The sequence below is a fragment of the Entelurus aequoreus genome, linkage group LG17, assembly GCF_033978785.1.
Source record: "Entelurus aequoreus isolate RoL-2023_Sb linkage group LG17, RoL_Eaeq_v1.1, whole genome shotgun sequence".
Taxonomy (NCBI): domain Eukaryota; kingdom Metazoa; phylum Chordata; class Actinopteri; order Syngnathiformes; family Syngnathidae; genus Entelurus; species Entelurus aequoreus.
This window is the reverse complement of record NC_084747.1, coordinates 45,410,918-45,431,426: the sequence shown is the minus strand read 5'-3', so window position 1 is coordinate 45,431,426 and position 20,509 is coordinate 45,410,918. Positions and strand designations below refer to the sequence as shown.

Sequence of the window (20,509 nt, the reverse complement as noted above, 5' to 3'; positions counted from 1 at the left end):
GGAGAGGGTGATGGAGCCTATCCCAGCTGCACTCGGGCCAACACAGAAAGACAACATTCACACACTATTTAGTGTTGCCAATCAACCTATCCCCAGGTGCATGTCTTTGGAGGTGGGAGGAAGCCGGAGTACCCGGAGGCAATGTTCCCTCTCATTTTTCATGTGTGTGAGCAAACGCAAAAACTTCCTGAGCATTCAGTGGAGCCCATGTGAGCAACATCAGACGTGCACACTGTGGCTACACCAGCAGCACACCTGTCCCAAACCTGACTAAATAACAAGTTAAATCTCCATCCATCCATCCATTTTCTACCGCTTGTCCCTTTTGGGGTTGCGGGGGGTGCTGGAGCCTATCTCAGCTGCATTCGGGCTGAAGGCGGTGTACACCCTGGACAAGTCCCCACCTCATCGCAGGGCCAACACAGATTGACAGACAACATTCTCTTATTATTATAATCAAATGACAGCAGTCATTTCCATGAGGTTATTTTCTAATATAAGTGTTTAGGCCCACTTACAATGACAATAACAAAAAATATTGTTTTTCATGAACTGTGTACTTGTATTGTTTGTCTGGGTGGAGGTCCTGCTTTGGAAATAATTTGTAGCCCTTTCAGACATTGCATTTAGTTCCCATTAAAACATTCACATGTTGCACAATGAGATGTAAGCAGGGGATTATGTGTACATTCCTGCAACTTCCTGTTTGTAAAAAATATATTCTTATTAGTATTTATTTAATATACTAACAGCATTTCATGATTAATATTTATAAATTAAGATTCCTAATAAATGACACTAGAATAAGTACACATTTGATTGGTAAATCATAGTGTAACGACCTGGAATGACACTTTATGTGTGGTGTTGGAGTTGTCCGACTTTTTGTGTGGTTGTAAACGCATCACTGGCTAAGTGCCATATGTGCATGTGTTGGCGCAAGTGAGAAAGAGCGAGCGGCTGCTGTTGATATAACAAAGTTGGTTTTGGTCTGGTTTGTGCTGCAGAAAATGACCAGTTTTGCTAGATATAATTTTTTTTCCTAATGTTTTGGTGATGTGTTTATAGCCGACAATAAAGAGTTTTGCTCAGTAAAGTGATCGATGGAATTCATGTCCTCAAAGCGTCTCGACAGACGTTACAATATTTGAACAATGATGACGGAAACTGTTTTCTCTGTCGTGTCCGTGTCGTGTCGAAAATTGTTATGCGCTTATTTTTTTATTTGATTTTGTGCGTGGCATAGATTTGCCATGCGCAGAGGACGCTTGAGCAGTGCGCAACTGCACAGGCGCGCACCTTAGAGGGAACATTGCCAGGAGGGAACCCACACAGTAACGGAAAAACATTCAAACTCCACACAGAAAGACCCCGAGCCTGGGTATCGAACCCAGGACCTTTGCACTAACAATCAATCCAAAATAGGGTCTCTACAATACACATCACAATCAACATTCTCTCACATAAATATACACATAGCAACTTGTTAACTTACTTTGGATGTATTTTTTTGTACAACACACTTTAATAAGGGACAAGCGGTAGAAAATGGATGGATTAAAATCAAGTAATAGGCTTTCAATATACCTTATAACTCAAATCACGTGTGTTGCCTTGGTGCAGGCCTGTTACCTGCGCCTGCGCAGAAGACCTCAGCAGAGAAAGCCACGCTGTCATCCACTGCCCTGTAGATTTTGGGGTGCTTGGACGACATTACTACAGTCAAAATGAGAGCGAAACAACAATAGCATATGTTATTGGATAACCATGGAGCAATATTAACAAATAGGTGATTACAAAATGAGGCTATATTGACAAACAAATGAGTTTTTACCGACCAATTTACGAGGGATCACTCCGGAAGTAGCGCGCTTGAGGGTCGGGACTACAACGTTTGCCTTCACGCTGTGATTGGCCATTCAAAATCGGTAGCTGGACATTTGATTGGCGTTTGGAAAGCTGCACCGGTTGCGTGATTGGCCAGGCGCTCGTAGGGGCGGGACAAAGACAACAACAAAAAATGTCCATATTCGCGTTCTGATTGGGTGGCAAAAAAAAGATGGGGCTGACGTCACCTATTCCAAACGGCTTGTTTGGATGAAGTATGAAGAAAGGCGATATTGTTTTCTAAATATCTGATGGGTAACATAGAAATGTTTGGCAACATTATTATGCTCCAAGTAAACATTTTTTCTACATAAATGTCGATTTAGGAAAGTAAAAGCTACATTTTGTAATTGTCTCAATAATTTAAAATATTTCAATTAAAAATACAAAAGCCCTTAAATTGATTTCGTTATTGCAGAAATGTAAAGTGATTTAGATTAGCCTTGCTTTGTCTTTTTGAATTTTGTATCTTATCCTATTTTTTTTAATTATTATTTATTGTTATTATTTTTATATTCTCTTTGTATTTGCTGTAGTTTTCTTTCCTTTGCATGTTTTGCGAAAGACAGTATTTGCTCAACCTGATGGATGTTTGAAATTGTTGAGATTTGTTGAAAGTGCCTTGATTTTTGTGTACATCGAGAATCGATGTTTGTATGTACATTGATCAATAAAAAAAAAAAAAATAAATAAAATAAAATAAAAATGTCCCCACAATGCCTCAACGGGTTTATTAAAATATTTCGGGACTTGCCGATTCCAAATACACAACAACAGGTACCAGTAGTTAAGAAAAGTTTGCATAATTGGGGCCTAAAAAGGGGGGCTGAAGTTAAAGTTAAAAAAGTTAAAGTACAGATGATTGTCACACACACTAGGTGTGGCGAAATTATTCTCTGCATTTGACCCATCACCCTTGATCACCCCCTGGGAGGTGAGGGGAGCAGTGAGCAGCAGCGGTGGCCGCGCCCGGGAATCATTTTTGGCGATTTAACCCCCAATTCCGACCCTTGATGCCGAGTGCCAAGCAGGGAGGTAATGGCTCCCATTTTTATTGTTTTTGGTATGACTCGGCCGGGGTTTGAACTCACGACCTACCGATCTCAGGGCGGACACTCTAACCACTTGGGGCTAAATAGATTTCTGATGGGGTTATAGGCCCCCCTAACTCTGGCACTAATTAGGTAACTAGGCACAGGTGAACTGCACACAAAGCAGGTACTGGACATAGTCACAGGGAGGGGCCACAAATGAGGCCAAAATGAAAAACATAACAGTTACATTAACATATATTTTTTTAAATAACGTAACTACAAACACACAAAAGAGCGTGTTCCCAGTTGGGCTTAGCAAAAGTACTTGACTGTTTAAATTGGGGCCACATGGAGAAAAATCTACTCCCAAGTGGGCCGGACAAGTAAAATCACGACACGATAACTTAAAAATAAAGACAACTTCAGATTGTTTTCTTTGTTTAAAAATAGAACAAGCACATTCTGAAAATGTACAAATCATAATGTTGTTGTGGGTCTATCTTTATTTGTCGTTATTTATACTTTCTGAATAAATTATGTGATAATGTTCATCAGTCAACTCATTGGTGTTAATTTTCAATCCATCAAAGTAAAAAAATTATATATTAAAATCAAATTGGATAACAGGATGTTATTTATGTTGTTTGATCATTACGGAGCCCTAAAGGGACATGGGGGAAAACATTTTTTTTATCATTTTAATTTTAATTTTATTTTTTTTAGACATGTATCTCGTGCGCACGGAAACTATCTTGTGCGCACGAGAACGTTTTTCGTGCGCACGAGTAACTTTTTATAAAGTTATAAAAAATAAATTAAAAATGTTTTTTATTTTTATTTTTTTATTTTTTTTAGACATATATTTTTTTATAACTTTATAAAAAGTTTCTCGTGCGCACGAGATACATGTCTAAAAAAAATAAAATAAAATAAACTTATAAAAAAAAATGTTTCCCCCATGTCTCTTTGGGGGCTCCGTAGATCAGTGGTCCCCAACCACCGGGCCGTGGCCCGGTACCGGTCCGCGGACCGATTGGTAAATTTAAAAAAAATAATAAATTGTTTTTATTTTTTATTAAATCAACATAAAAAACACTATGTATACATTATATATCAATATATATCAATACAGTATGTAGGTATACAGTCCGTAAGCACATCTGATTGTATTTCTTTATGAAAAAAAAAATCCTCCCCCCCCCTCTCACCGGTCCGTGGGACAAATTTTCAAGCGTTGACCGGTCCGCAGCTACAAAAAGGTTGGGGACCACTGCCATAGATCATCAACATCATGTGTTTTTTTTTTGTTTTTTTTTACATATGTAGCATCATCTACAAAGATACAAAGAATTGCTATTGTGACATCTAGTGGACACATTTAGAACAGCAGTTTCTTTCATTCAAAAATGTCAGCTCATTTTTATACTTAGCAAACTCATCCCGCGGGCCGGATAAAACCTGTTTGCGGGCCTGATCCGGCCCTCGGGCTGTGCGTTTGACACCCCTGCTTTAAATCATTACGCTAATGAACTGTGCTCGTCCACTTGTAGGTCCAGGTTGTGCTGTCGTGCACTTTTTTTTTTTACGTACAGTATAACCAATGTGTAGGTGATGTTGTACACCAGTGGTCCCCAACCACCGGGCCGCGGCCCGGTACCGGTCCGTGGATCAATTGCTACCGGGCCGCACAAGAAATAAAAATTTAAATAAATAAATAAATAAAATAAAATAAAAAACATTTATTTTTTATTTTTTATTAAATCAACATAAAAAACACAAGATACACTTACAATTAGTGCACCAACCCAAAAAACCTCCCTACCCCATTTACACTCATTCGCACAAAAGGGTTGATTCTTTCTGTTATTAATATTCTGGTTCCTACATTATATATCAATATATATCAATACAATCTGCAGGGATTACAGTCCGTAAGCACACAATAATGTATTTTTTTATGACAAAAAAAATAAAATAATAATATAACAGTCTGTGGAACGCTCTCCCTGACCACCTGAGGGCACCACAGACTGTGGCTGCTTTTAAAAAAGCCACTTTTTTTTTAGATACAGTATATGCATACTAGTTCTAGCTATTTGGCTGTTCTAGTTTTTATTTTTTTTTATTTTTTATTATCTTTTTATTTTTTCACTGTAGCACTTTGAGGTGGTTTACTCAATGTAAAGTGCTTTTTACAAATAAAATCTATTATTATTATTATTATTATTATTATAACATTAAGGAGTGGGTTACAGTGCTAACATTACGCTTTCAAATTTAACCGCAACATCCAACAACAAAACCAAAACGCAACCCTATTTAACATTATTGTTAAATAACAGGGTTGCGCATAAACAGTACGTGATATAAATGTACTTACATCGTGATAACGCATGTTGATGATGACACATTCCTGCTGTGTCCCACAAAGTTGACAGCGACAACACACTGTCGCATCCTCGCTGGCTAGCCAGTGGCTAACGCCCCTCCACAGTGCAAAGTCACTTCTGAGTCGGCAATCCTCGCCTCCATTGCGGCACATAAACTATGTTTCTTACAGGTGGTGTTTTAAAGGTGGGCAGGTCCATACAAATATTGACTGTAACGATAAAGTATAGTATCAGTATATGGTCCACACTACAGTGATCAGATTGATATTTTTTTACTATCAATATACACTATAGTGCCAAAAGTATTTGGCCACCCATCCAAATGATGAGAATCAGGTGTCCTAATCACTTGGCCCGGCCACAGGTGTATAAAATCAAGCACTTAGGCATGGAAACTGTTTCTACAAACATTTGTCATAGGATGCCACCTGTGCAACAAATCCAGTCGTGAATTTTCCTCGCTCCTAAATATTCCAAAGTCAACTGTCGGCTTTATTATAAGAAAATGGAAGAGTTTGGGGAACAACAGCAACCCAGCCACAAAGTGGTAAACTGACAGAGAGGGGTCAGCATAGTGCAAAGACTTTCTGCACAGTCAGTTTCTAAAGAGCTCCAAACTTCGTGTGACCTTCCAATTAGCCCACGTACAGTACGCAGAGAGCTTCACGGAATGGGTTTCCATGGCCGGGCAGCTGCATCTAAGCCATACATCACCAAGACCAATGCAAAGCACGTCGCCACTGGACTCTAGAGCAGTGGAGATGCCTTCTCTGGAGTGATGAATCACGTTTATCCATCTGGCAAATCTGATGGACCAGTCTGGGTTTGGAGGTTGCCAGGAGAACGGTACATTTCGGACTGCATTGTGCCGAGTGTGAAATTTGGTGGAGGAGGAATTATGGTGTGGGATTGTTTTTCAGGAGTTGGGCTTGGCCCCTTAGTTCCAGTGAAAGGAACTTTGAATGCTCCAGGATACCAAAACATTTTGGACTATTCCATGCTCCCAACCTTGTGGGAACAGTTTGGAGCGGGCCCCTTCCTCTTCCAACATGACTGTGCACCAGTGCACAAAGCAAGGTCCATAAAGACATGGATGACAGAGTCTGGTGTGGATGAACTTGACTGGCCTGCACAGAGTCCTGACCTGAACCCTGATAGAACCCCTTTGGGATGAATTAGAACAGAGACTGAGAGCCAGGCCTTCTCGACCAACATCAGTGTGTGACCTCACCAATGCGCTTTTGGAAGAATGGTGGAAAATTCCTATAAACACACTCCGCAACATTGTGGACAGCCTTCCCAGAAGAGTTGAAGCTGTAATAGTTGCAAAAGGTGGACCGACATTATATTGAACCCTATGGGTTAGGAATGGGATGGCACTTCAAGTTCATATGTGAGTCAAGGCAGGTGGCCAAATACTTTTGGCTATATAGATTTTAAGTCATTTCTTCCCTACTGTTAGAATCTCAATTAAAAGTCAGGGGACCTTTTAACATGATCATCTTTGGGTTTCTATGATATGCTGTGATGCACTTCCAGCATGACTTCAAGAGATTCCATCCGCTGCTGATTAAAGAGTCCTTGAACGCCACACGCCGTCAATTACTACAGTCTGTTGCAGTGCGGCAAACCACATGAATATTTCCCGCTCTTTCCTCACGTGGGCTACTTCCCGTCCGCCGTGGGTATCTCGCCGGTTTATTATTGAACTCGGCAGCGCAGCCGAGCGAGTATCTCATGCAAAAAAAAAAAAAAAGGATGACTCAAAAGTCCAAATCCACGTTTTGACCGGAGCGGTTACATAAGCTGCAGCGGTGCGCACGTCAGCCAGCGGCGAGGGCGCGGGTATGCGAGGCTAAGAAGATGACCTCTGACCTTTTCGGAGACGCTGTAAGAGTCTTTTAAATTCTCACTGAACAAAATCGGTCGGCTGTGTCTTGTTTCCATGGTTACAGTCAGCGAGCATGTAAGGATTTCCAGGAAATAGACCTCACTAGCTAATGAGTTTCATAGTAGGATTAATCACAGTATGCACAGGTGGATGTTGTCCTTCAGGAGACATGAGGTCATCTTTGTTGCGTCCATTTGCCCCTCTTGGAGCGCCGAATGGCATTTTAGGTTTGACATCTGCAGAAACGTTCATAAAAACGGTACAGCTAAATGACGGAATAAAGAGCAAACTACACTGCAAAAAGTCAGTGTTCAAAAACAAGAAAAAAATATATAAAAATTAGGGGTATTTTATTTGAACTAAGCAAAATTATCTGCCAATAGAACAAGAAAATTCGGCTTGTCAAGACTTTCCAAGACAAGTAAAATTAGCCAACCTCAATGAACCCAAAAATACCTTAAAATAAGTATATTCTCACTAATAACAAAAAAAAAAAAAAAGAGACCTTTTTGTTAAAAATTTTGAAAAATATTCTTAAATGAAGTAAATGCTAGTGCCATTTTTTTGACAAAGATATGCGCTCGGAGTCATGATTTTTTTTTTCATGCTTGAAGTAAGAAATCATTACTTTAAAAAAGTAGTTTTTATACTTGTGAGTGTTGATGACACAGCTTTGCATCAGTTGATATTCTAGTTTCAAGCATGTTTTACTCAATATAGGTCATCAAATCTCAGCTACAAGCTGTAATATCTTACTGAGATCCTTTAGGACCAAAACCCTTAAAACAAGTAAAACACTCTAACATAAAATCTGCTTAGTGAGAAGAATTATCTTATCAGACAGAAAATAAGCAAATATCACCCTTATGAGTTATTTAATCTTAGTTAGATTTCAGTTTTTGCAGTGTAAACTAACGGCCTGATTTTGATGCTTCAATAAACACAAATTCTCCCCTTTCTTCTTGCAAAAAAATGCACTTTATTAAATAAATAAATAATGCACCTTTTTTTGATTGTACACAATAACTTATGACTGGACATTTTCTACCAGGGCAGTGATGGCTCTTTTTAAAATCCTCTTATCTCTCATGTCATGAAAAGAGAAGATATCACAGTTTTTATAAGCTAGTGTGATATTACAAACCTTTCACACTCGCACTTATTTATATATTTGTAAAAAACAAAAACACACAAAAAACAGTTGAACCCTGCCACACACACACACACACACACACACACACACACACACATTTGTGCTGTACATGATTTACAATATTGACACAGTCTCGCACATTTTTTTCAAGCCGGTGCCAGCCCGGCTTTGTTCTTTCCAAAAACATCCTCTCTGGATCGTACCAAAATCCAATAAGTTGTCTCTCTTCCGGCGTCTTCCTTCCATCCTCAACTTGTGGCTCCTTCTCGCCAACAGTCGCAGCAAAGCAACAGTACGTGACTTTTCTTCCTTTTCCGTCGTCCCATACCAAAAAAAAAAAATTCCACTTGCACAGATCCGTTGTGGCTAGATTAGATAAGATAGTCGTTTAGCTGCCGCGCTGCAGCAGCATGTTGAGGGAGTAAAGCACGCGCTCGCTGAGGTCCGCAGGGCAGCCGGACGCCAGCAAGGAGCAGACCTTGAAGGTTTTGGACACGCGCTCCTCGTTAATGTAGGTCAGCATGTGCTCGTCCTTCTGGGAGCACAGAATGATCTTGGTGTGGTCGTGATAAAAGTTGACCTGCAGGGTGAGAAGAAAAGACTATTTATATAAGACGTTGGTGTTTTCCAAACCCCAGTTTTATTGAATGCAACACTTTACGTTCAATATGTTGTGCATAAAATAAAAACGTGTTTGCCCATAGGGATATAACAATAATAATAAAATGGGGTTACAGGGAATGAGAGTTTTTATTAATTATTCTTAAACAAATTAAAATCGGAATAACGATTGCGATTCGAATGTGAAAATCTTTTTGAGCCTTTTTACAATGTGTCACCAGCAATAAAAAAAATAAAAATGAAAAAACTGCAACATACCCAAATCAATGATTTCTGGTTTTGTTGAATGCACCACAAGATATGTCATGCAAAACCGTAATCATTTTCAAATTGTATCTGATTTGAACAAAAATAGCTGTATCCAGATTGGACATACATTTCAAGGGCGATATTTCCTAATTCTGAGTGTTCCTGAATTCACCACATGAAGTAGTCAAATGTTATTGGATCTATTGTGTATGCATGTATTCAACTTGGTGGCAAATTGTATTTAACACAAGGAGGAAAGCAATTATGAGGTCGGATTTAGCAAACTTCAATTGGATATTTCCTAACTCCCAGTTTTTGTGAATGCACCATAAGCTTCATCATCCAAAACATGAATAATCTCTATCAAATGTGTCATTTTCACAAAATTATCTGTACTATGGGCAGCATAAGAAGTTACTTCAAATATCAAGGGTGATATTCTCCTAATTCTGAGCTTCCCTGAATGCACCACATGATAATGAGCCAAGTGTTATTGGACTTCAAAATTTTGCTAAGTGTACGCATAAATTCAATTTAGCTTGTACATTTGGCAGCAATTTCTATTTATTAGGGGGAAAAAAGCCTTATAATGTCGGATTTAGCAAACTTCAACTGGATATTTCATAATTCCCAGTTTTCCTGAATGCATGTTAATAATCTATATTAAATCTTATCAGATTTTGACCAAATATGTCATCTATAGACAGAGTCAGAAGTGTGTTTTTTTCAGTTCTCATCTAGTGTGGACATTGGGCAAACGTCAAGAGGAATGTTTCCTAATTCTGAGTTTTCTTGAATGCAATGTGTCAAATGTTCTCAGAATTGAACAAAATGCACTGTGCGTACGCACAAATATACCGTATTTTTTGGACTATGAGTTACAGTTTGGCCGGGGGTGCGACTTATACTCAGGAGCGACTTAAGCGTGAAATTATTAACACATTACCGTAAAATATCAAATAATATTATTTAGCTCATTCACGTAAGAGACTAGACGTATAAGATTTCATGGGATTTAGCGATTAGGAGTGACAGATTGTTTGGTAAACGTATAGCATGTTCTATATGTTATAGTTATTTGAATGACTCTTACCATAATATGTTACGTTAACATACCAGGCACGTTCTCAGTTGGTTATTTATGCGTCATATAACGTACACTTATTCAGCCTGTTGTTCACTATTCTTTATTTATTTTAAATTGCCTTTCAAATGTCTATTCTTGGTGTTGGGTTTTATCAAATAAATTTCCCCTAAAAAATGCGACTTATACTCCAGTGCGACTTATGTTTTTTTCCTTCTTTATTATGCATTTTCGGCCGGTGCAACTTATACTCTGGAGCGACTTACATTCCAAAAAATACGGTAATTTGGTCCTGATCCATATTATACATTTTGCAGCCATTTCAAATCAACACAGTAAAACCTTAAGCTTCAATTCCCAGTTTATATGAATGCACCACTTTACAAGTCAGACGTTTTGTGCGAGACATATTAATGTCAAATGTTATCTGGATTGGATAAAACAAAGGGGATCTAAATTGCACGATACAGTTTAACACAAAACATGCTATTCAAAATGATATCGGTTTTGTGCTTATGATCTTCTAGAAAGAGGTTAAAAAGTTAGAAATTTCCCAGATTGATCAAGGGGAAAACAATGTGCTCTATTCAATTTTCCACTCAGATACAAAAGGAAGTTTATTATTGGAAGCTAATAGTTTTGTTGAGCAGCTATATTGCGAGGTGGGATACACTTTCTTCCTCCTGCTGCTCATCTGAGCATGCCCAGCAACCACCTGTGTGTGTTTGTTTACCTGGAACGTGCCGTCGTTAAAGAGCATCATGAGGGCGCGGTCCGACTTGAGCCACTGCAGCAAATGGAGTCTGGGCATGTGTGCATCATCCGTCATGGTGCCAAGGTCCCCGCCCTGAGAACACAAAAGCACATTTAGCCTCTGACATGCCATGACATGGTTTCGATCTAAGAAGGAACGCGAGAATGAGAGAACGTACATCCATGAGGTTCTCCTCCATGTAGTGCGAGAAGTACTTGAGCACGGTCACTTGGCCCACAAAGTGTTCCGGAACCTCGCAGGTGGGGAAGACAGAGCACTGGCCCAGCTCTGCATAATAGTGGATGGTCCTGATGATAAAAGGACAAGGAAAGGCTTAGAAGCAGGTTGGCACTGGCAACGTTTGCATAGCAAAGCATGCTGGGACAAGCCGTGGTGCGAAAAAGGGGAGAGAAAGAGAGCGAGAGACACTTACTTTCTGTCTGGCAGGAGGCTCATGTGAGTGCCATTGTTGAAGAGAACGCCCACGGTGTGATCAGACAACTGGTATCCAAAGCCGTACTTGTTGGAGTAGTCCACCCACTTGGTCACCCACTGGAGGCCGGAGATGTTTGCGCTCTGCGGAATGCCGTCGGCTGTAAAGAGGAACACGGGAAGTAGAGATTAGGACTCATATCTGGACTACAAAGAGTTGCACTAAAATCTGAAAGATGCGTAATGACTAATCAGATTAATCACACTTTTCTATTGTGATTAATCATGATTAATCACAGTAAATTACTCGCTCGCATTATTTCCATGATCTTTAAAAAAGACCCCAATATTTTAACTTTAATGCAATTTTATTTTCAGTGTCCCGCATGAACATTTTAAAATATATTTTACTTATTTGTTCAAAACTTGTTTCATCTAAAAGGTGTATTTTCAAGTGAAATTTGTGACAGCTCTCACTCATCTTTGCACTAGGGTATGCATTGACTTGCGGTCGCCTTTCTGGTAATCACCCGCGGCCAAAGTAAAGGAGCATGTGCAGTCAAAATACATTTGGTGATTAATCTGTGTTTCTACAGGATGAATGCAATATTTTTTGTGATTAATCACATTAGTTAATTCATTAACTTGGACAGCCCATTGACTAACAACAAACAAAACACTAGGGCTGTGAATCTTTGGGTGTCCCATGATTCGATTCAATATCGATTCTTGGGGTCACGATTCGATTCAAAATCTTTTTTTTTTCCGATTCAACGTGATTCTCGATTCAAAAACGATTTTTTCCCGATTCAAAACAATTCTCTATTCATTCAATACATAGGATTTCAGCAGGATCTACCCCAGTCTGCTGACATGCAAGCAGAGTAGTAGATTGTTGTAAAAAGCTTTTATAATTGTAAAGGACAATGTTTTATCAACTGATTGCAATAATGTACATTTGTTTTAACTATTAAATGAACCAAAAATATGACTTATTTTATCTTTGTGAAAATATTGGACACAGTGTGTTGTCAAGCTTATGAGATGTGATGCAAGTGTAAGCCACTGTGACACTATTTTAATTTATTTTTATAAATGTCTAATGATAATGTCAATGAGGGATTTTTAATCACTGCTATGTTGAAATTGTAACTAATATTTATACTGTTGATAATATTCATTTTTGTTTCACTACTTTTGGTTTGTTCTGAAATCTTGGGGTTATTTTAGATTCTGATTTACATTTCGACAGTCACATCAAATCAGTAACAAAATCGGCCTACTATCACCTCAAAAATGTAACAAGACTTAGAGGGCTCATGTCAGCTCAAGACTTAGAAAAACTTGTACATGCCTTTATTACCAGTAGGCTAGACTATTGTAATGGTCTCCTTGCAGGTCTTCCCAAAAAAACTGTCAGGCAGCTACAGCTTGTTCAGAACTCTGCTGCTAGAGTTCTAACAAAGACCAAAAAATGTGAGCACATTACACCAATTCTTAAATCCTTACATTGGCTCCCTGTACATCAGAGAATTGATTTCAAAATCCTCCTGCTCACATATAAATCACTACATGGTCTAGGGCCCAAGTATATCACTGATATGCTCCCACTATATAAGCCCTCTAGATCACTAAGATCTTCTGAGACCAATCTGTTAGCGGTTCCCAGAGTAAACTCAAATCAAGGGAGAGCATCATTCAGTCACTATGCAACAAATAGCTGGAATAAACTTCCTGAAGATGTCAGACTCTCCCCAACTCTGACTACTTTTAAAACTAGACTGAAGACTTTTATGTTCACCTTATCTTTCAGCTAAATCTTTTAACTTTTAACATCCGCACTGCTTTTATTTTTATTGTCTGCATTTTAATTTTGCTTTTATTTTCTTTCATTTCACTTTGTTGTCTGTGAAGCACTTTGAGTCTGCCTTGTGTATGAAAAGCGCTATACAAATAAAGTTGCCTTGCCTTGCCTTGCCTTGCCTGTGTCGTGTTTGTGTCTCCTCTCAATTGCTCTGTTTATTGCAGTTCTGAGTGTTGCTGGGTCGGGTTTGGTTTTGGAATTGGATTGCATTGTTATGGTATTGCTGTGTATTGTTTTGTTAGATTGATTAATAAAAAAATCAAATAAAATATGAAAAATAAGTAAATAAATAAAAAAATCGATTTTTAAAAAATGAGAATCGATTCTGAATTGCACAACGTGAGAATCGAGATTCGAATTCATATCGACTTTTTCCCACACCCCTACAAAACACATATCTGTTGTTGATAATACAAGAACCAGTACACCTGCAGTTGTTTTTGAACATGTCATTATTATTAATACAAGTATATTGCAGGTTTTATGTATTTATTGATATATAATATTAAGAAATATTGTATTAATACCACTGTATATGCAAATGTTTTTTTCCCATACATATTAATTCATACCTACCAATTTATAGCCTTAAGATGAGTAAGTCACCATTGCACAAGCGCCTTAAACATCTATATTTGGTGGAGGTTAATAGACTCACCTTTTGGCGTGCTCTCCAGGCATCTCCTCAACACGCCGGCAACAGTGTCGGCAACGCTCCCTGTGGTGTTGTATTCCAAACCTTGAAGGATAGGATATAAGGTAAGCATCACCACGTTTTTGTTGTTAAAAAAAGGAAATAAAAAAAGACCTCATTTTGTCACGGATGTCATTACACTGGATAGTCCAGGTGTACCTAATAAAGTGTCCAGTGTGTGCATGTGACGTTTCAACTTACACTCGCTACTGCTGCTGCAGCTCCCCAGACTCCCCCTGACGATCAGACGGATGGTATCTGGCGTCGTCGTCGTAGTGTACCGGCTCACTGTTGCCAGGGTAACGGGGCTTTGTGCAGATGGCGGAAGTAGACTTCCATTCTGAGGTGGGAAGGAGTGACGTACAGAAGGGTTTGAAACGTGCAATGACGGCCCGTTCGTCCCATCCCACTATGACTCAGCGGCCGTCGACGCATATTGGTCGAAAATAAACCAGCTTTTGAACATTTGATTGCACATTCACGATGACGCTCCTCGGTAAGCGTTTGTTTAGTTAATATTAAAATGCAGCTACAGTCAGTCCTTTGAAAGAATTAAGGACACCACGTACTGGAACAGCTTCACCTCTAACAGCTGCACACAAAGGGGAGACATTTGTTGAAACATGCACCCCTATTATGTTGCCTGTACTATTACAGTGGTACCTCAACTAAAGAGTGTCTTGAGATAAGAGCTGTGTCTCAACTAAATATTTGAGTTACAAGTAGGGATGTCCGATAATGGCTTTTTTGCCGATATCCGATATTGTCCAACTCTTAATTACCGATACCGATGTTTTTGTTTTTTTTATTAAATCAACATAAAAAACACAAGATACACTTACAATTAGTGCACCAACCCAAAAAACCTTCCTCCCCCATTTACACTCATGCACACTCATTCACACAAAAGGGTTGTTTCTTTCTGTTATTAATATTCTGGTTCCTACATTATATATCAATATATATCAATACAGTCTGCAAGGGATACAGTCAGTAAGCACACATGATTGTGCGTGCTGCTGGTCCACTAATAGTACTAACCTTTAACAGTTAATTTTACTCATTTTCATTAATTACTAGTTTCTATGTAACTGTTTTTATATTGTTTTACTTTCTTTTTTATTCAAGACATTTTTTAAAATTTATTTATCTTATTTTTTTTTTAAAAAGGACCTTATCGTCACCATACCTGGTTGTCCAAATTAGGCATACTAATGTGTTAATTCCACGACTGTATATATCGGTATCGGTATTAAGAGTTGGACAATATCGGAATATCGGATATCGGCAAAAAAGCCATTATCGGACATCCCTAGTTTTAATGTATGGTTTTATACAATATTTTTTATCTAAAAGTTTGTTGTTCTTGTATTTATTTTTTTAATTGTGCCGTTTTCAGTGAACTAAGTTAAAGTTAAAGTTAAAGTACCAATGATTGTCACACACACTAGGTGTGGTGAAATTTGTCCTCTGCATTTGACCCATCCCCTTGTTCACCCCCTGGGAGGTGAGGGGAGCAGTGGGCAGCAGCGGTGGCGCGCCCGGGAATCATTTTGGTGATTTAACCCCCAATTCCAACCCTTGATGCTGAGTGCCAAGCAGGGAGGTAATGGGTCCCATTTTTATAGTCTTTGGTATGACTCGGCCGGGGTTTGAACTCACAACCTACCGATCTCAGGGCGGACACTCTAACTACTAGGCCACTAAGCACCAATTACATGGATTTCAATTAATTTCAATGGGAGATGTTGACTTGAGATACAAGTGCTTTGAGTTAAGAGCCCTTTCACAGACCCTGTTAAGCTCGTAAATTGAGGTACTATTGTGCTTTTCTTACAATCACATCAAATAGGGGCACCGTTATTAAACCCTCTAAGTCAAATTGACTTAAAATTTCTCACACAGGGCAACTGCCAAATTTGGTGCACACATTTAGGGGACTGACAAGCTCATATTTGTATAATTTGAACAAGAAAGCATGGCCGCCATCAAGCAAATGGTATTAGCCACTAACATGAGGATCTATGTATTACATGCATGCTAGCATAGGACTGTTCGTCAATGTCATCCTTAATTCAGTCGTACCTCTGCCATCTTTTTGCTCTGCTGCTGGCTGATGACAGTTTTCTCCAGGTCGTGCTGCAGTTTGTAGATCTCCTCCTCCTCTTTGGTCAACTTATCTGTCAAACGTAAGGTGGAAATCAGCAAGGCTAAACTAGACGGAAATACTTATGTTCGAGGCGAGGAAAGGCTGAGCCAGTAAGTCCGACTTACTCAGAGTCTCGTAGTATTTGACTTTATCCCGCCTTCCTCCGAAAAGTGCCGCTGCTGCTTTCTTGAAGAAGCTCTTAGCGGGACTCGAGACGTGGAAATCGGGCGCTGAGTGGCAACAGCTCGCTGACAAACGCTCTGGACTTAAGCCCTATTGGGGGGAAAGCATGAAATAGGTGAGTTGGTGGGAAGGGAGAGAGGGATGCTCTACTTCCACACGGTGATGTTTACCTGCGTGAAGAAGTCGTGTCTCAAGATGTGGTCCAGGTTGGGTCTTTCATTTGGGATCTTGGAGAGCAGGCCGGCGATTAACTGCTTGGCCTGCGGTGAGAGCGAGGAGGGCAGCGAGTAACGAGCTTCCCGGATGCACCGATACGTCTCCTTCAGGTTGGTGGTTTCGAACGGGGGTCTGCCCAAAAGCATTGTGTACCTGAAGGAGTATAAAAATCACAGGTGAGGCTCAGTTGACCGAGCGGTAAACAACCACCATGTATCCAGCGAGACATACATTCCGAAAAATAGGTTATGCTACTCATTTTCTATACGTCACGATACAACGCCTACACATTTTGTATCTTCATAAATTACCATTGTGATAGCTAGCGTTAACTTGTGCTATGAATCCTATCTGAATACCATTACCGTATTTTTCGGAGTATAAGTCGCTCCGGAGTATAAGTCGTACCGGCCGAAAATGCATAATATAGAAGGAAAAAACATATAAGTCGCACAGGAGTATAAGTCGCATTTTTTGGGGAAATGTATTTGATAAAACCCAACACCAAGAATAGACATTTGAAAGGCAATTTAAAATAAATAAAGAATAGTGAACAACAAGCTGAATAAGTGTACGTTATATGACGCATAAATAACCAACTGAGAACCTGCCTGGTATGTTAACGTAACATATTATGGTAAGAGTAATTCAAATAACTATAACATATAGAACATGCTATACGTTTACCAAACAATCTGTCACTCCTAATCGCTAAATCCCATGAAATCTTATACGTCTAGTCTCTTACGTGAATGAGCTAAATAATATTATTTGATATTTTACGGTAATGTGTTAATAATTTCACACATAAGTCGCGCCTGAGTATAAATCACACAAACTATGAAAAAAAACTGCGACTTATAGTCCGAAAAATACGGTAATCATAGAAAATGTGTTACATCATTCTTTTTTCATTTGCCAAATTGTGACCACTAAAACAAAGTAGCCATCCTGACATTAACAAAACGGTCAAAACCAAATATATCGTAGTGGAACGTGTAACACGAGAAAGTCCGTCAACCACATAGAAAATAGTAGCTAAGCTAAAACGTGCTATTAGGTCAAAACAGATACCGGTAAATATTATGTAACTGTACCTAGTGGAGAACTTTGTGGACTACACCTTCATAAACTTGCAAAAACATCCAATTATGCAGTCAAAATGAAATAATGAATACCATTTTTGCCTATGTTGAAATCTGCAGCGCTGTTACAAACACGCAAAACTTGAAAAACTTTTTTTTTTTAAAGTGTGACCTGTGTTCAGCGAACAAAATTACGAACAATAAATCCGAGGGATGTAATTCCTCTGCACAGGACAACACCACTCCACTTAATGAACATTGTATGCGATCAAATTATTACAACTGCAATGCAAACTTGTATATGTCAAACTTGTGTGTAATGTACTTGTACTCGTTTTATTATTACTATTATAATTGCAAAATATTAGGGATGCGAATCCTACAACTTACGATACAATTTTCAATTCAACACGATTCAAACAGATTCTTGCAATATACTATTTGGCATAAAAATTATAGTAATACCTTTTCAAAACAGGTTACAAAACCTTCTCTTGCTGATGTATGACGCATACGCACAGCAAGTAAGTGTGAATATGGCTTTAAAAAACATTGCTAAAATTATTTAGGATCGGAATAAATAGGGTTGTGATTCGGATGGGAATACATTTTTTGAGCATACCTACAAAATATAAATTTACTGTATCTACTTCCCTGACAGTTTTACCTTCTATTGTAGACATTGTAACTAGCACCCTGTAGTTACAATACATTAGATTTTTCGACAATTTTTTTGTTCCCAGACCACACTTGAAATCTCAACATGGGCCAACATTTGCGTAATTTTCCTGAATTTGGAGGATGGTATGCTGTTTTGTCCACACACAAATTAATGGAGCAGAGCTTGCTGGAACCTAAGTGTTACTTTGAACAACCTATGGTACATGTACAGTGTGAGAGGGTGTTCTGTGTTGTCCATATATGTAGTCTCTAAATGTTTCGTATCGCCAATCGTTAAAAGCAGAAAGGTCTTCACAGATTTAGAATATGTTTACTCACATTACACAGCCGAGAGCCCAGATGTCTGATTCACATCCATGACCCTGCTTGTTCAACACCTCGGGGGAAAGATAGTTGGGAGTCCCGCAGATCGTCTTCCTCCTGTTCCCTTCCGGCTCCAACTTGGCTGCCAAACCAAAGTCGCCGACCTTCAGCTCCATTGACTCGCTTACAAAAAAATTACCTGCAGAGGAAAAACAGAAGAGAAAGGGATTAGACAGACTCAGAAGGGACAGAGCCATCTCTGTTGCGGGTCCCAAACTCTGGAACGATCGCCTTCTCCATGTGAGACAGGCCCCTTTTTTGGCTATTTTTAAGACCCTTCTTAAAACCCATTTTTATTCACTGGCTTTTAACCCAGCATGAGACTTTAAACTGTTTTAAACTTTTTTAACTTTTTAACTGCTTTTTATCAAACAAATTGTTCTTAGAGTAATTTGTATTTGCTTTTTCAATGTGTATTTTACTTCGGTTTTAAATGTTCTTTTTTAGTCTGTCCTTTGCCTCTATTTCTTTGTGGTGTACAGTAGAGATGTCCGATAATGGCTTTTTTGCCGATGTCCGATATTGTCCAACTCTTAATTACAGATTCCGATATCAACCGATACCGATATATACAGTCGTGGAATTAACACATTATTATGCCTAATTTTGTTGTGATGCCCCGCTGGATGCATTAAACAACGTAACAAGGTTTTCCAAAATAAATCAACTCAAGTTATGGAAAAAAATGCCAAAATGGCACTGCCATATTTATTATTGAAGTCACAAAGTGCATAATTTTTTTTAACATGCCTCAAAACAGCAGTTTGAAATTTGGTACATGCTCTCCCTGAGAGAGCATGAGGAGGTTGAGGTGGGCGGGGTTGTAGCGTCCCGGAAGAGTTAGTGCTGCAAGGGGTTCTGGGTATTTGTTCGGTTGTGTTTATGTTGTGGATGTTCTCCCGAAATGTGCTTGTCATTCTTGTTTGGTGTGGGCTCACAGTGTGGCGCATATTTGTTTCAGTGTTAAAGTTGTTTATACGGCCACCCTCAGTGTGACCTGTATGTCTGTTGACCAAGTATGCATTGCATTCACTTGTGTGTGTGAAAAGACGTAGATATTATGTGACTGGGCCGCCACGCAAAGGCCACTGCCTTTAAGGTTTATTGGCGCTCTGTACTTCTCCCTACATCCGTGTACACAGCGGGATTTTAAAAAGTCATACATTTCGCTTTTTAAAACAGATACAGATAATTTTGAAACAGATACCGATCATTTCCGAAATCACATTTTAAAGCATTTATCGGCCGATATCGGCAGTCCAATATTATCGGACATCCCTAGTGTACAGTCCTTTGTTCTTCAACTGTGCTTGTTTTTTTAAAGGGCTTTATAAATACAGATGGTATGGTATGGTATGGTATATACCATGGTATGGTAACATCAAAGCATGAATGCTGCACAAATTCACTCTCCCTTTTCCTTTGTCATGGGGCTTACCAAGTTTTAGGTCCCTGTGCAGGATCTCTTGTTCGTGCAGGTACTTCAGTCCTGAGACGATCTGTCTTAGGTAGTAGCGGACCTCCGGTTCAGTGAGCACCTTTCGAGCCTTCAAGATGTGTGCCAAGGACTGCACAAAACACAAAATATAAGAATAAATTATTCACATGAAACTTAGATGAACCCTACTCATAAGAATGTCATGCTGCCTACTTTTCTGCTGCAATACTCCAACAGGATGTAGATATTCTCCTTGTCCTCAAAATGGTGATAAAAGTGCACTATGTGTTTGTGATGCAGAGCTCTGTGTAGCTCGATTTCTCGGTCAATCTAAAAAATGA

At 39.1% G+C, this 20,509-nt stretch overlaps 2 protein-coding genes across 3 annotated transcripts in view; both read right to left on the bottom strand.

Moving 5' to 3' along the window:
* mier3b (mesoderm induction early response 1, family member 3 b) overlaps positions 1-1,859 on the bottom strand; it is a 169,071-nt gene extending 167,212 nt beyond the window's left edge. Inside the window, exons 1-2 of one of the 2 annotated variants that reach the window (XM_062025767.1) lie at positions 1,839-1,859; positions 1,633-1,716 (exon numbers count right to left, since the gene is read on the bottom strand). The gene's annotated coding sequence lies outside the window, so the exon portion shown is untranslated. Of the gene's footprint in view, positions 1-1,587; positions 1,717-1,838 lie in introns of those variants that run through there. The other variant, XM_062025768.1, reaches the window with a different exon arrangement.
* Positions 1,860-8,149: 6,290 nt separating this feature from the next.
* Positions 8,150-20,509, bottom strand: part of plk2b (polo-like kinase 2b (Drosophila)) — a 12,922-nt gene continuing 562 nt past the window's right edge. Inside the window, exons 3-14 of the mRNA XM_062025757.1 lie at positions 20,382-20,498; positions 20,169-20,298; positions 18,686-18,869; positions 16,556-16,754; positions 16,328-16,475; positions 16,139-16,233; positions 14,255-14,393; positions 14,018-14,098; positions 11,497-11,656; positions 11,242-11,371; positions 11,043-11,156; positions 8,150-8,935 (exon numbers count right to left, since the gene is read on the bottom strand). Coding sequence (XP_061881741.1) covers positions 8,744-8,935; positions 11,043-11,156; positions 11,242-11,371; positions 11,497-11,656; positions 14,018-14,098; positions 14,255-14,393; positions 16,139-16,233; positions 16,328-16,475; positions 16,556-16,754; positions 18,686-18,869; positions 20,169-20,298; positions 20,382-20,498 — 1,689 coding nt within the window. The 3' untranslated portion in view covers positions 8,150-8,743. The remainder of the gene's footprint in view (positions 8,936-11,042; positions 11,157-11,241; positions 11,372-11,496; positions 11,657-14,017; positions 14,099-14,254; positions 14,394-16,138; positions 16,234-16,327; positions 16,476-16,555; positions 16,755-18,685; positions 18,870-20,168; positions 20,299-20,381; positions 20,499-20,509) is intronic.